The sequence below is a fragment of the Danio aesculapii genome, chromosome 12 (assembly GCF_903798145.1).
Source record: "Danio aesculapii chromosome 12, fDanAes4.1, whole genome shotgun sequence".
NCBI classification, from domain to species: Eukaryota; Metazoa; Chordata; class Actinopteri; order Cypriniformes; family Danionidae; genus Danio; species Danio aesculapii.
In genome coordinates this window covers 5,742,328-5,759,473 of record NC_079446.1, presented here as the reverse complement: position 1 = coordinate 5,759,473, position 17,146 = coordinate 5,742,328, and the positions used below count along the sequence as shown (strand labels likewise).

Here is a 17,146-nt window from a genome sequence, read left to right as displayed (position 1 = left end):
GACGAAGTGTTGGAGGATACGAGAGGACCAGCCTCTGCTTCAGTCTTTATGGGGTCTGGATCCAAACCCTTGAGTTCAAAGAATTCCTTTGGAATAATAAATGTTGATATCCTATGACCGTCCTTCTCTGTGTCTCGTTTTATAGAGTCAGGAACTCGAAGCGTGACCTCAGCAGGATCTGTGTGTGAGCCGAACTGGAGGGATTCATATCCACTAAACTCTTCCGGAGGGTCCAATGGAGTTTGGCCGGTCTCAGCTGGGAGTTCGGTCACGTATTTTGCTGGGATGTAGAAAGGTTTGTCTGCTGCATCCTTTTGGACGTGCCACCATTCCTCGTTGGTCTTGTTTACTAATATGTAGTGCTCATTAGGTTTAATCGACACGTTTCTGCCATCTCGAGCAGTGTAGGTGTATTCATAGTTCACCAGAACCTGCTGTGAAAGAGACATCGTGGCCCAAACGTGTTGCGGTGCAAACAGCGGATCAGGGTTCATGTAAAGACATCATCGTGAGATCTGAAGATAAAGGAGAAGACAAACAATAGGTCATGTGTCTGAAATAACCCAGAGCTGAAGATTAAAAAAAACTGCTTACTAAGGACTATATGGGGCAATCGAGGAATATAAAGTACCAAGCAGTAAAAACACAAACAATACCTTGTTTTCAGACTTTAAAATATAGTTCAAGAGTTCACACTTAGCTGATGATTGATTATAAAGCTTGTTTGGCATGCTGTCCCAGGAGACAGCCCTGAGCTCATAAGATCCTCGAGCCCTGGGCTCCCTCCCGTTTGCAAGGCGAGAAGGGAGTTTGAGCTCATGTAGATCTCGAGAACTCCCCAGCTGTAGCTAATGAACAGATAGTGATTGCTCTTAAGAGATAACTACTTACTAGGAGCATGTCTATGGTGCTGATTTGGATTAGTCAATTCACTTTAGTTGCATGTTTTTGGACGGTGGGAGGAAACAGGGGGACCCGGGGAAAACCCACGCGAGCATTGGGAGAACGTTTAAACTCTGCACAGAAACGTTGGCTGGCTTGGTAAGGACTAGAACCAGTGACGTTTTTGCTGTAAGGCAACAGTGCTAACCACTGGGCCACCATGCCACCCATTCAGGAAAGGAGGAGGAGTAGGGGTAGAAGGGGGGATTCTTCAAAATGAAGATGGCTGTAAATGGAACTTAGGGTATTTAAAGTGGCTTAGGAATCATCTGATTGGTGAATCATTAACTGAATAATGCGGGACCAGCCGCAAGCAATCATATTCATGTGATCCTCTCGAAATTAGTTCATAAATAAACTTCACTACAAAGATGAAATAAAGAAAAACAAAATACAAAACAAACTAAATTTAAGCATATAAAAATAAACAATATAACATATAAAACATAAAAACAAAATACATTTATATTTAGTCATTTAGTAGATGCTTTTGACTTACAATTGAGGAGGCATTCAGCAATTCAACAAGAACAGGCACACAAGAGCGAATTATACAGGAACTGATAGTGTTCAGAGAATTAGTGCTAGAAGAAGTTTTTTATTCTATCTGTGTAGAGTGTTTTACCAAATGGCAACCTCCCGCTCTTCCTCATGAAGCAAATACGGAAGTAACCTTCACTTCACCTCAGCTGATTCCGGCTGATTAGCCGCTGAACTCGGCATATACATCATATTTTTTTGTTTTATGTGGCTTTACACAGCCAGTCGCCTTTTGGGATTATTTCCTACAATTATCAGATAACATGGTATGCTGTTTGCACTTAATTGTGCTCACAAACCATTCACGTGGCCTCCATTTCCCAGGTGAGTAAAATTATATACTTGTATACCATCTCTATAAATGTATTTGTTTTACTTAAGAGCATTTATTATTTATAATTTTCTTTAGAACCTGAATTCACTCCAGAATCTGACAATTTTTAGTGATTTGATGTATTACAATAGTGTTTTTAAAAAGTCTAAACACTTTATTGATATAGTGTTCAACCAAGCCCATGTGGTCAGAACACAAACGAGTCGCATGTAATGAAGTAATAAGCATTGTTCCCAGAGAAAAGCCAGTCTAAGCAAAATGCTAGCAGGCGTCTGTAGCTCCGCTCACGCTCCGCCTCTTTGCCCTTGTTTGGCATCCTCCGGTTGGTGCGATGACGCGTGAACAAAATGGCGACGGTTGGCCACGCCTACTTGTAGCTTCTTTTGCACTCTTCAGAAACATTTGGGAGAAGTCACAGATACTACGTCCATATCTTTTACAGTCTATGGTTTTTACCTGTGTGAATCACACTTCATAAATGTGTTGTGTATGTTTTTGTAGGAACATGTCTGGTGCAAATGTGCGAATGTGTCGGTTAAAGTGTCAGAGAGATGAAAGAGTGTGTTTTCTGCAGGTGGTTTGTCCAACACTTAGATTGTGGTTGTAAAATAAAAAAATACACAAAAATACACACCATTCGAAACTTTATGCACGGAAATCATGATAAGAATATTAATAAATACAAAATGCCAAACAAATCAAAAGAAAAATAGCCAACTAAAGGAAAATTTTGCATAAAGACTTGAGAGGAATGTTAGTATTACAGAATAATAACAACAAAAAACCAAAAACAAAATAAAAACAAAAAACAAATCAAAACTATTCAAAGTTCTCAGTACATAACATTAACCATATGAAATCTACACTGAAAAAGTGTTGCATGCAAAACTGTTGCAAACAATTTATTTGTGTTGAATTTAAACAAACAAATTAAATTGAGCAATATTCAACTTAATTTGTTTGTTTAAATTCAACACAAATAAATTGTTTACAACCACTTAACGTAAAAAAATTATTAAATCCAAGAAAATCATCTTTGAATAATTTTTTTCAGTATACATGTTTGCACATTTCAAATTATTTCTGCAGAAATGAACAATTTGAATGTATTGAAACCTTTAAAATGTAAACATTATTATGTTATCAAGACACACTGGTATGCATGAACTTATTAATAAATGACAATAAACAAATTAAAACTAAATAATCCTGTTATATTGCATAAATGCAAAAAACACATCAAGTAAATGGGTAACACTTTATTTTGATGGTCCGTTTGAGTATTAGTACACTGTAAAACATAAATCCGTAAAATTTACGGTAAAAAATGGCAGCTGTGGTTGCCAGTACTTTACCGTTAAAAATACAGTACAAACAGTAAAAGCAATTTCTCATTTTTACGGTAAACTACCGTATTTTATTAATATATAGAGGTAATATCTGTGTTTTGAATTACCAACATCTGCACATCTTTTGTTACACAGTTAGACACGTTAACACACCCATATGCAGGTGGTGATGAGAAAGTTACATAATGAACATATGCTCATCACAAACAACTTTACCCACCAGCAGAAAAGTGCATCAGTGTCTAGAAGGTGCTCAGTGTCATTCACACAGCTACTAAACACCAGTATGGTAACACGCATAAAATTAAAGTCATGAAATAAACATTGTTTATCAACATTAGATGTAACAAAAATCTCTAATGTACATAACTGATGGAGAAATTACTAAAAAGATCCATAGTAATGTCAACAATAAGCATAAAAAGTGATGTGCCATAGAGGGAATTCTGGGAAAGTCAATTTGCGGTTATTCGCCGTATATATTAAGGAAACATACTGTTAACCAGGTTACGGATTTGTACTGTAGCATTTTTACTGTTTTTTTACCGTTGAAATCACGACCATTTTTTACATTGTAGGCTGTCTGCTTAATATCTGTTGATACAGACATTCAACAGGCATTTAACTGACTAGAAGAAACTTTGCAAGTACATGTCAACTTACACTAACTAACCCTAACCCCAACAGTCTACTTATAATCTAATGAGAATTAGTAGGCATGTAGACACAATGTAACTTAAATTCAACAAACGGACCATCAAAATAAAGTGTAACCAGTAAATGTGACTGGAAACATAATGCAACTGGTATGATAACTGAATGCAATCTTATGAAAATGCCACATTTTTAATTTTTATTGATTTATAAGTAGGCATGTCACAATAATAATTATTTAGACTTATCTCACAACACATGGACATGACCTCAATCATTTTTGGTGATGCAATATATATCACCCAGACATTAAAACCAATTCGAGCAATATTTTAGCTGATGTGCAACATCTCTATCTCTTTTGGAGGTGTCAGTATGATTAAAAAAACACTATAGAATTGACTATAAATCACTATAGTATATATTCATGTGGGTGTCTGACAAATGAAAATAGATCTGGTAGCAGATATTGCAGCCTCTGTTACTTTTTACCTTGCACTTGTTTGTGCATTTATTATTATTTATTTAAGATATGCGTTTTCCCCCATCCACAAAATGTTTTCAGGAAGAGTGGGAGAAAGAATTGGGGGTGGAAATTTCAGAGGAAATGTGGCAATCAGGTTTGGAGGATATTCATAAACACTCTATTAATTCTAGGCATTGTCTTATTCAATTTAAAATCATTCATAGGTTACATTATTCAAAGAAAAAATTACATAGAATCTTCCAAAATATTTCACCTCTTCGTGACAAATGTAATTCATCAGATGCAAATCTATCTCACTGTTTTATCTTTTGTTCTAAGATACAGAATTATTGGAATGGAATTTTTGAAGTGCTTTCCGAGGTGTTGAAGTTGCAATTACTACCAGATCCAATGCTTTTAATTCTGGGGTTCTCTGAACAAACGCATTTGTTGTCAAATACACAACATAAGATGCTCTCATACTGCTTAACTACTGCCAAGAAACTGCTGCTACTGTTTGGAAAAAAAAAGGAATCCCCAACATGTAAACTGTGGCTTGGAGAAATTGCCTCTATGTTACATTTGGAGCCAATTAGATACTATTTGAAAAGAAAACTTGAACAATTTGACAAAATTTGGAATCCTTTTATCTGTTACCTTGAAAAAAACCTCTCATAATAAAGCATCATTTCTGTAATGTTTTAACATGCTTTGTCATCATACTCTGTTGTTCAAACAGGTCTTTGTAACAAGTTTGCTTGCTATGTGGGTGGGTGTTTTATTTATTTATTTTAATTATTTATTTAATTTATTAAGGCAAGGCAAGTTTATTTCTATAGCACATTTCATACACAGTGGCAATTCAAAGTGCTTTACATAAACAGGAATAAAAGAAACAAGTATAAGAGAAATAAAAACAAATAATAGAAATGGTAAAAATAAAATAAAATAAAAGCTGATAAAATGTGAAAAACATAGTAGTTCGATCTGTCGGACGTAGCACAGTGCTCATTCAGTAAAGGCACAGCTAAACCGATATGTTTTCAGTCTTGATTTGAACGTGCCTAATGTTGGAGCACATCTGATCATTTCTGGAAGCTGATTCCAGCAGTGAGGGGCGCTATTAGTAGCTGAAAGCCGATTCACCCTGCTTTGACTGAACTCTTGGAATTTCTAGTTTATTTGATCCTAAAGATCTGAGTGATCTGTTAGGTTTGTATTCAGTGAGCATTTCTGTAATGTATTGAGGTCCTAGGCCATTTAGTGATTTATAGACCAGTAATAATACTTTAAAATCTATTCTGAATGTAACTGGGAGCCAGTGTAAAGACCTGAGGACAGGTTTGATGTGCTCTGATTTCCTGGTTCTGGTCAGAATTCTGGCCGCAGCGTTCTGGATGAGCTGTAACTGTCTGACTGTCTTTTTGGCATTTCCATGTTGTTTTTGCTTTTAATTTTCTTATTTGCTTTGCCTATGCTATATGTAGACAAAATATGTAAACAGAATTATTTTCTTCTTGAAACTATGTCTTCAATAAAACTTATTTGACAAAAAAAAAGATATGCGTTTTCACATTCTGATTCCAATGCCTAATTATAGAATTGTTAAAATGACTATAATTAAATTAAATACTGTTAAGAATAAAATACTAACCTATCATCACTGTAATTTGAGGTAACTACAATGCAACACAATGTAACTTGATGTACAAATGTATTCCCTGTAAAGTAATTATGATGGCAATACCTTTTATTTATTTATTTTTTATTTTTAATATTTTCTTTTAATTGATTTTTTATTATAATCTCATTATTATTATTTATTTATGTATCCCCTCATGTGTAAGGAGTTAAATTGTTGGGGAAGGGGTTATTCTGTAAATAAATATAGAAAAATCTTAAATAAAAGTTTTACTATGTGTTCTTTGGAAGAGTGTAATTGCATTATGATGATATTATATTGTTATTCTGGCTTTATACAGTATAACTAGCATAAAATGCTCTTAAAATGACAATAATATCATTTTTCGCAATATATTTTGGTGCAATATATCATTCAGCAAAAGATAGATATCCTGACAGGCCTAATTTTAGGTTTGTAAAGATGCTCCTCCCTAAATAAATAACACTTTAGATGTTGTCAGCATGTAAACACTGTAAGTTTACATGTTCTTACGAATATGATTTAGAGTCTACAGCATTAAACAAACGTAAATGAAATTGGTTTGGTAGAACACTTTACCAAAATACATGAGAAAACCTATGTTGGAAAATCATATTTCCCTTAGTGACTTATGACATAGAGCAGTGTTTCCCAACCCTGTTCCTGGAGGCACACCAACAGTACACATTTTGGATGTCTCCCTTTTCTGACCCATTAACTTCAGGTGTTGGAGTCTCTTCAGATGTTATGATTAGTTAATTCAGGTGTGTTTGATTAGGGAGAGGTTGAAAATGTGGACTGTTGGTGTGCCTTCGGGAACAGGGTTGGGAAACACTGACATAGAGGAGCAAAATACATAAGTAATGTAGAGGCATGTTTATACCAAAGGGCCAATGGGCAATAAATAATGTTCTATATATTAAAAGTGCACACTTACTTATGTTTCCTGCTACAAAACAACACTACTTATATTTACCGCTAGTTTGGATGATTCTTAGCCAATAAAAGGATTCATTTACTGTATATTAAATCATTATCTGACATAAAATAAAGCCTCTTATTGTTTTTATCATGACACACAACTATTTATATTTAAACAGGATGTTGATGCAAACTTTTTTCAGTATGTTGACGTATTTGCAACTGAAACGGAATATTGAGTAGGTATATGGGTTAGATTTGCAGCATAAATCAGTGTGCAAAAGATCATGTTCTGAGCATGCAACAAGCCATTGTGCGCACTCAAAACAAGATCTTTTGAACACAGAGTTGTTAACATATGCAACTGGCCATTTTGCATGCTCAAAACATGATCTTTTGAACAAAGAATTGTTAAAGAGCATGCAACTGGCCATTATCCACACTCAAAAAATAATTTTTTTTGTGCACAGAATTGTTAACGCACATGCAACAAACCATTTAACATACATGAAACATGATCCTATACTACAGAATTGTTAATGCACATGCAACAAGCCATTTTGCATGATCGAAACAAGATTTTTTGATGCAGAATTGTTACCATGGATGCAACAAGCCATTTTTCCACACTAAAAACCTGATTTTTTGAACACAGAATTGTTAAAGAGCATGCAACTGGCCATTATCGACACTCAAAACATGATTTTTTGTGCCTAGAATTGTTATCGCACATGCAACAAGCCATTTTGCATGCTCAAAACATGATCTTTTGAACACAGAATTGTTAACGCACATGCAACTGACCATTTTCCACACTCAAAACATGATCTTTTGTGCACAGAATTGTTAACGCACATGCAACAAGACATTTTACATGATTGAAACATGATCTTTTGAACACAGAATTGTTAAAGTGCATGCAACAAGCCATTTTTCCACACTCAAAACCTGATCTTTTGAACCTAGAATTGTTAAAGAGCATGCAACTGGCCATTATCGACACTCAAAACATGATTTTTTTGTGCCCAGAATTGTTATCGCACATGCAACAAGCCATTTTGCATGCTCAAAACAAGATCTTTTGAACACAGAATTGTTAACACGCATGCAACTGACCATTATCCACACTTAAACCAAGATCTTTTGCTACAGAATTGTTAATGCACATGCAATAAGCCATTTTGCATGCTCGAAGCAAGATCTTTTGAACACAGAATTGTTAAAGTGCATGCAACTGGCCATTATCCACACTCAAAGCATGATTTTTGGATGCAGAATTGTTACCACGGATGCAACAATCCATTTTTCCACACTTAAAACCTGATCTTTTGAACCTAGAATTGTTAATGCACATGCAACAAGCCATTTTGCATGATCGAAACAAGATCTTTTGAAAAAAGAATTGTTAAAATGCATGCAACTGGCCATTATCGACACTCAAAACATGATCTTTTGAACACAGAATTGTTACTACGGATGCAACAAGCCATTTTTCCACACTCAAAACCTGATCTTTTGAACACAGAATTGTTAATGCATATGCAACAAGCCATTTTGCATTCTCAAAACAAGATCTTTTGAACACAGAATTGTTAAAGAGCATGCAACTGGCCATTATCGACACTCAAAACCTAATTTTTTGTGCCCAGAATTGTTAACGCACATGCAGCAAGCCATTTTTCCGCCCTCAAAGCAAGATCTTTTGTGCACAGAATTGTTAAAGCGCATGCAACAAACTATTTGTTCGCACTCAAAACATGATCTATTTTGCACACAGAATTATTAACGCGCACGTAACTAACCATTTTCCGAGCTCAAACTTTTTTCCTTCTGAATACAGATTAATTGTTCACTCTAAAACTAACAACGTGCCTAGAGCAAAATAAACATTGTAATTTAGTTTTTCATGTCGACTTTACCTCAAATATACTCTTTGTTATCTCACAAACAGGATTTGTTTTAAGGGGTGGGATGTTGTTCTATCATATCCACAACACACTAAATATTTGTGAGGCCGAGGAATGCAGAAAAACAAGGGGAACTACAGGTGTGTCGGTCTGAGAGAATCCGGTCATGAACAACAGAGCACTTTCATTGAAGACTGACATCTAAACATTCGCTCCCGTAATGAAAACAGAAAGCACAAGAAGAAGTGACGAAAACATGCAGCCATAAAGGGAAAGACTAGCGGAAAAATGAGAAATCTTTTAGTATAGCATAATAATAGCTCAACATTTTTCATAAAAAAAACAAGCTACGTTTTCAGCTTTGTTTTGCTGTATTACAGTATGTCTAAATGCTTTGTGTTATGCGGTTACATTGTATTGTGCAATACTTACAACAAAACTAATAAAGCATGCTCTCTCATACTTGGCATATGACGTTATCAAGCTCTCTTGTTGATGTTTTTCTCACAATATACTGGATTATTACAATGGTGACATAAGCAATAAAAAGCCTACTTTAACAGCTCACTGTAAAACCCAATAAGTTAAGGTAACTCAAACCATTTGAGCAAACCGATTGCAACAAATCATTTAAGTTCAAAAAACTCATCCTAATGAGTACTGTGAACTTAATCCATTTGAGTTAAAGAAGCAATTCGAGCACAGTAAAACCTGATAAATGAAGAGAACTCAAACCAACTGAGTACTGTAAAACTTAATAAGTTAAGGCAACTCAAACCGTTTGAGGAAACCGATTGCAACAAACCATTTGAGTTAAAAACTAACCTATCTGAGTACTGTGAACTTACTTGAGGTAAGTTAGAGTAATGAAGTATTTAATAAACTCATTACACTGTAAAAAGTGATTAATTATTTAAAGTGAGTAAACCAATTGCCTTAAAAGAAACAAGTTGACTTTACAAAAATAATGTAGGTAAATCCATTGTAACTTGGAACACTTAAGTTGACTTAATTTTTATTATTATGTGAATTGTATTCACTTTTTTAAAACTAATCCCTTTTTTCCAATACACATTTATTATATTTGTTTTTTCCAGCTTTTCTGTATCTAGCAAAATGACAGAAACTAAAATAAATCTGCTCTTCCAGACAATGTGTCTTCTAAATTCAAAACAGGCTATAATTGTACATTTTATAGACATTAAATATGTGAGTACAATAAGCATTATTTTAAAAATTAAGTCAGCTTAACAGTTTCAAGTTACAATGGATTTACTTACATTATTTTTGTACAGTCAACTTGTTTCTTTTAAGGCAATTGGTTTACTCACTTTAAGTAACCAATCACTTTTTACAGTGTACCTTCAACACTGAGTTCAAAACTCTGTTTAAATGAGTAGAATTAACTCTCAGTCAATTTTGAGTTAACTCCACTCATTTCATTTGATGAAGTTGACTGTTGGGTTTTACAGTGTATGTAACATAATGAACTGTACATTTTTCATGGTTTGGTAGGTAATGCTTTATAATAAGATCTCATTAGTAAGGCCAGACAGAATCTGCGGACATTTTTTGCTATTTCTGCGCAGGATTTTGTACAAAATCTGCGGATTTATGCGGAATGATTTTGGGAGTATCATAACTAAAACCTTAATATATGAACTAAAAGGTAATACCTTTTTAACTTTAATTTTTACAATGAAAATCCAATTAGATCCACTTTATTTGGTAAACAAAGCGAGTCTTCTATATAATATATCTACTAAATGACTGAAAATATTACTTTACAAACTGTATTGTGAATAAATTATATGAACATTTTCATATTAGTCAATAATTATACCGAAATTCATTTAAAAACTGAATAAATATGTGTTTTACACACATTTACAGAAGTAAATAAACAAAATCAATGATAAGCTAAAAATCTGCGGGAATCTGCAGAATTCTGCATGCACAGATTCCGTGTGGGCCTACTCATTAGTAAACATTAATGCATTAAAGGGATAGTTCAGTCAAAAAAGACAATTCTGTCATCATTTACTCTCCCTCCACTTAATCCAAACCTGTTTGAGTTTCTGTTGTAAAAACAAAAGGAGATATACTGAAGGATGTTGGAAAAAACAGCCATTGACTTCCATTGTATTTTTTGTTCCTACCATGGATGTCAATGGCTGCTTTTTTCCAACATACTTCAAAATATCTTCCTTTGTGTTTATCAGACATGAAGAATCACTCCAGTGTAAAATGTTGAGGAATTGTTTATTTTGAGATGAACTGTCCCTTTCATTCATTCATTTTCTTTACGTCTTTTTATTAATCAGGGGTCGCCACAGTGGAATGAACCACCAACTTTATAAATTTGGAAAAAAATTTATATAACTGAATTTTAACAACTCCATTAAAAAAAACAGCCATGACTTTTAATTTTAATGCATTATTAAAGATTAAGAAATGAACAGAAGTGCTTTTATTTTTACTGGCCATTTATTTTACATGAACTAATGGAGTTTTAATGTGAAGTGTTAACAAAGAAAAGGCCTAAAGAGAATAAAAAATGTTCTATTTTCTACAATTTGAAAATGTTTATTTGAAGAAATGGCCTATTCAGCCCATTTTAAGCTTTGAATACCACTAATACAACAATCTCATTCATTCATTCATTAATTTTCTGTTGGCTTAGTCCCTTTATTCATCAGGGGTCGCCACAGCCGAATGAACCGCCAACTTATCCAGCATGTTTTACGCAGCGTATGAAACCCCATCACTGGGAAACACCCATACACTCATTTACACACATACACTGTGGACAATTTTAGCATAACCAATTCACCTATGCCATACGTCTTTGGACTTGTGGGGGAAACCCACGCCAACACGGGGAAGAACATGCAAACTTCACACAGAAATGCCAACTCACCCAGGTGGAACTCAAACCAGCGACCTTCTTGCTGTGAGGTAATCGTGCAACCCACTGCGCCAATGTGATGCCCTAAACTGTACTTTTAAATATTATAATTTTTATGATATAGCAAAATTTCTTACAGATGTCATCTTAATAATAATTTTAATAACTGAATTTGAACTACTCCGTTAAATAAAACAGCCATGACTTTTAATTTGAATGCATTTTTAAAGATTAAGAAATGAACAGAAATGTTTTTGTTTTTACTGGCTGTTTATTTTACATGAACTGATGGAGTTTTAATGTGAAGCGTTAACAAAGAAAAGGCCTAAAGAGGATAAAACATTTTTTATTTTCTACAGTTTGAATATGTTTATTTGAAAAAATGGCCTATTCAGCCCATTTAAAGCTTTGAATACCACTAATACTACAATCTCATTCATTCATTTTCTGTTGGCTTAGTCCCTTTATTCATCAGGGGTCGCCACAGCGGAATGAACCGCCAACTTATCCAGTATATATTTTACGCAGCGGCTACAACCCATCACTGGGAAACACCTAACTCATTCACACACATACACTAAGGACAATTTATCTTACCCAATTCACCTATACCACATGTCTTTGGACATGAAACCGGAGCACCCGGAGGAAACCCACGCCAACACAGGAAGAACATGCAAACTTCACACAGAAATGCCAACTCACCCAGGCGGAACTCAAACCAGCGACCTTCTTGCTGTGAGGTAATCGTGCTACCCACTGCGCCACCATGACGCCCTGAACTGTCCTTTTAAATATTATAATTTTTATGAGAAATATAGCTAAATTTCTTGCAGATGTCATCTTAATAATAATTTTAATAACTGAATTGGAACTACTCCGTTAAATAAAACAGCCATGACTTTTAATTTGAATGCATTACTAAAGATTAAGAAATGAACAGAAATGTTTTTGTTTTTAATGGCCGTTTACATAAACTAATGGAGTTTTAATGTGAAGTGTTAACAAAGAAAAGGCCTAAAGAGAATAAAACATTTTCTATTTTCTACAATATCCTTTCTACAATCCTCCAGATTGGCATTTTAAAATGTTTGTTTGAAAAAAAAGGCCTATTAAGCTCATGTTATGCTTTAAATACAACTAATACAACAATCTCAATATTCTCACGCATTCACAGTATTTTGAAGTATCTATGATTATAATATCATGCATGTTCATTATCACAATATATAATGTTATTAATATAAACACATGTCTAAATTCATTCTGGTGAATCTCTCTGCTTGATTTGTGGATTTGGACTGATTGTTATTTAGTTAAAAAGACATGTTTAAAACACATAGCGCAGCTAAATAGCTTGTCAAATAAAACTGCATTTTAATCAAAATTAGCATATTACTTTAAATGACTTCCATACCACTTCAGAGAGGGAAGCAAATATACTAAATGCATGAGAAGATAAAGAGACAGAAAGCTATTGCACATCTAAGTCTGCAGGAAGTGAGTGTATTCTGCAGAGGAACACATGCACTAAACCCCAAACCTACACACACCAAAATAGGAGAAACATCAACTCGTAAAACAGGAAAACATCACTCTGAGTGCGCAAACTGCAATCTCGGTTTCACTGAGGTCCTTGCAACATACAAATAACTTTACTGGTGAACTAAACTATTTGATATGTCTGTTGCGACTGATGAATTAACCTGTTATTTAATTAATCCTCATTAAAACTGCCACACCAGGACCTGCTGACAGAGGCGTGAGTGTTTAAAGTACACTCATCATCTGCTGTGCCTCCGTGGAATGAACTACAGGCGAGTTACGCCTCTAATGTCAAGAAAAATGTGTCCAAACCACTTGTGATCATATGCTGAAGCCACTCCGTACAATAACTGGTCCGACAGTGTCTTCAGGCGGACAATCAATTATGAATTGTTCTATGTAAAACATACACCTGACTGGCGAGGCATTCTAGATTTTATGTGTCTACGTGTGTTATTCTATAATATTCATTCATTAATTTTTTCTTCGGCTTTTTCAGTGATTTATCAGGGGTCGCCACAGTGGAATGAACCGCCAACTTTGTTCTATAATATATGAATATATAAACCAACCGTTTTAAAACACAACTAAGCAAAACAATAAGTTCAGAAACAAAACAAAGCACAATAAAACAATAAAACAAACCAAAAAAGTAAATAAAGCACAGCAAAACAACAACAAAATCGAAGTCAAAAATAAAACAAAATAATGTATAAATATATAAATGACTGGCAATACTGTCTAGATTTCATGTGTCTCCATGTGTTATTCTAAGATTTTAGTATATAAAACAATCTTTTGAAACAACAAAACAAAGCAAAACAACAACTTTATAAACAAAGCACAACAAAAGCAAAAATGTTTCAATAAAAGCAAATTAAAGTAAAAGCAACATAATCAAACTTCAAAGCAAAACAAAACAAAGGTAAAAAAACAAACAAACAAACCAAAAAAGTAAATAAAGCACAGCAAAATAAAACAAAATTATATATAAATATACAAATGACTGGCAATACTGTCTAGATTTTATGTGTCTCCATGTGTTATTCTAAGATTTTAGTATATAAAACAACCTTTTGAAACACAACGAAACACAAAGCAAAACAACAACTTTATAAACAAAGCACAACAAAAGCTAAAATGTTTCATTAAAAGCAAATTAAAGTAAAAGCAACATAAACAAACTTCAAAGCAAAACAAAACAAAGGTAAAACAAAAACAAACAAACCAAAAAAGTAAATAATGCACAGCAAAACAACAACAAAATAATATATAAATATATAAATGACTGGCAATACTGTCTAGATTTTATGTGTCTCCATGTGTTATTCTAAGATTTTAGTATATAAAACAACATTTTGAATCACAACGAAACACAAAGTAAAACAACAACAACTTTAGAAACAAAGCACAACAGAAGCTAAAATGTTTTATTCAAAGCAAATCAAAACAAAAGCAACATAAAAAAACTTCAAAGCAAAACAAAACAAAGGTAAAAAAACAAAAAACAAAAAAAAAGTAAATAAAGCACAGCAAAACAACAACAAAAACAACCACAACAACAAAAATCGAAGTCAAAAATAAAACAAAATAATATATAAATATACAAATGACTGGCAATACTGTCTAGATTTTATGTGTCTCCATGTGTTATTCTAAGATTTTAGTATATAAAACAACCTTTTGAATCACAACGAAACACAAAGCAAAACAACAACAACTTTAGAAACAAAACAAAGCACAACAAAAGCTAAAATGTTTCATTAAAAGCAAATTAAAGTAAAAGCAACATAAAAAAAACTTTAAAGCAAAACAAAACAAAGGTGAAACAACAAAAACAAAGCAAAATAAATAAATAAATAAATAAAGCACAGCAAAGTAAAAAATAAATAATCAAATATAAATAATCAAACAAGCAAAATGAAGTGAAAGCAAAAATAAAAGTAGACAAAACAAAAACAAAGTAATACATTAGTTAGTAAAGCAAAACAAAGCTATTATACATAATAAAGAATAATATAATATAATAATGAATATTTCCAACTACATACCAGGGTTAAATTACACCTAAAACCCTTGTTTTTATTATTTAATTGTATTGTAATTCTCATTTGCAACTGTTATTATAATTTTCTGGAGAGCGTAACTTTGTCTGAACATTCAGATATACTCACACACAACTGTGCAGCACAGATTTTAACCACAGTGATATTAAAATGAGATATTTAAAAATGAAAAAGGTGAACTCACCACTGAAGAACAGAAAACCCCTCTGCTCCTTCTTCTCTGACCTCCCAATAACTCACATTAGCAACAGAGTCATCTCAGCGTGTGTCTGTGCGGATGGATCCAGCGTGTCTCAGCCCCATAACCTCAGACCTGTAGTGTTGCTCTGTCGGTGTGTGAGACAAAAATGTGCCCGGATTTGTGTTGCTAGACGAGTTTGAGTATGAAGCGAGCAGGAGGAGTGTGTGAGCGTGAGTCCTCACACTGAACACACTCACAGCATATTCAAATCATCGCTGAATTGTCAAAAGCTGGAAAAACTGAGAAATGAGGAAGCAGAAAATTGTAAAAAAAGGGAAACGGGTCAGTGCTGCTGTTTTTAAGCAGTGACATGGCAACACTGACAGAGGGCTGGACTCTGTGTGTCTCATTAAAGCGGCTGTGGACTCATGACTCATATTTCCGAGTCATATTTTGGAGCCGGCTGACTTCAAACATGGGTGTTGGCGTAAATACTCTGACTTTATGAGAGTTTTGTAGAGTTTTTTTTTAGGTTTGCCCTTTAGTCGGTGGTGTTTTTCTCACTCTTTCTGTGTCTGTGCTGCGCTGATAACACAGTTCAGCTCAACAGGAAGTGATTTGAGTACCTTTGAGTAAAGTTGAGGTGAGGTACATTAGGTTATCACTGAGAAAAATGCATCCACATATTCACCTGAAGGCCAGAAAATACCAGTAACACACTAGAATAATGGTCCATTAGTTAATATTAATGTCTTTACTAACATTAACTACGTATGAATAATCTTGTGCAGCATTTATGAATTATAGTTCAACATTAACTACACTGTAAAAAACGATGGGTTCCACAAAATGTCTTCATGTTGTCCCAACACAAATGGATTAAGTTAACTTAATTGTTTTTGTACATTTAAGTGAATTGAACATAACAATTAAGTTGTCCCCCAAAAAACCTTAAGAATTGTGTTGTTTCAACTCATTTTAAATAAGTAGTTTAAACAAGCAGCAAAAGTCCTTTTTTTTGAGAGTAATCCGTTATTAAAATCCAAAGTTGTGCTTGTAAACATTAGTTAAAGGTAGTGCTGTCGCCACACAGCAAGAAGGTCGCTGGTTCGAGCCTCAGCTGGGTTGGTTAGCATTTCTGTGTGGAGTTTGTATGTTCTCCCCATGTTCGCTTGGGTTTCCTCCAGGTGCTCCGGTTTTCCCTACAGTCCAAACACGTGCTATAAGTGAATGAGAGTGTATGGGTGTTTCCCAGAGATGAGTTGCAGCTGGAAGTGCATCCGCTGTGTAAGACATATGCTGGATAATTTGGCGGTTCTTTCCGCTGTGGTGACCCCTGATTAATAAAGGGACTAAGCCGAAAAGAAAATGAATGAATAATATAATATAATAACAGTGGCAGAGTAAAATACCAAAGAAATTACTCTTATATACTAGGAGGCAGCAGGCAGAGAGAAAGATATTTCAATTAAAAGATAATTTTGATACATTCTATAGACATCTGCTCATTATTTTATCCATATTTCTTTACCATGTTAAATATCCTCAAAATATTTCAAGAAATGTAAATCGGGGACATTTACCTTTATACTTTGATTTACAATAAATGTTTTATTTACAATTAGCAAACCGTCAACCACCAAAAAATGAATAAACTGACAAGCAAAATG

At 34.0% G+C, this 17,146-nt stretch overlaps 1 protein-coding gene across 2 annotated transcripts in view; it reads right to left on the bottom strand.

Moving 5' to 3' along the window:
- Positions 1 to 15,862, bottom strand: part of arhgap27 (Rho GTPase activating protein 27) — an 84,274-nt gene extending 68,412 nt beyond the window's left edge. For both annotated transcript variants that reach the window (XM_056469238.1, XM_056469239.1), the window contains exons 1-2: positions 15,480 to 15,862; positions 1 to 515 (exon numbers count right to left, since the gene is read on the bottom strand). The exon at positions 1 to 515 is cut by the window's left edge and continues 316 nt beyond it. In XM_056469238.1, coding sequence (XP_056325213.1) covers positions 1 to 494 — 494 coding nt within the window. In that variant the 5' untranslated portion in view covers positions 495 to 515; positions 15,480 to 15,862. The remainder of the gene's footprint in view (positions 516 to 15,479) is intronic.
- Positions 15,863 to 17,146: the final 1,284 nt, after the last annotated feature.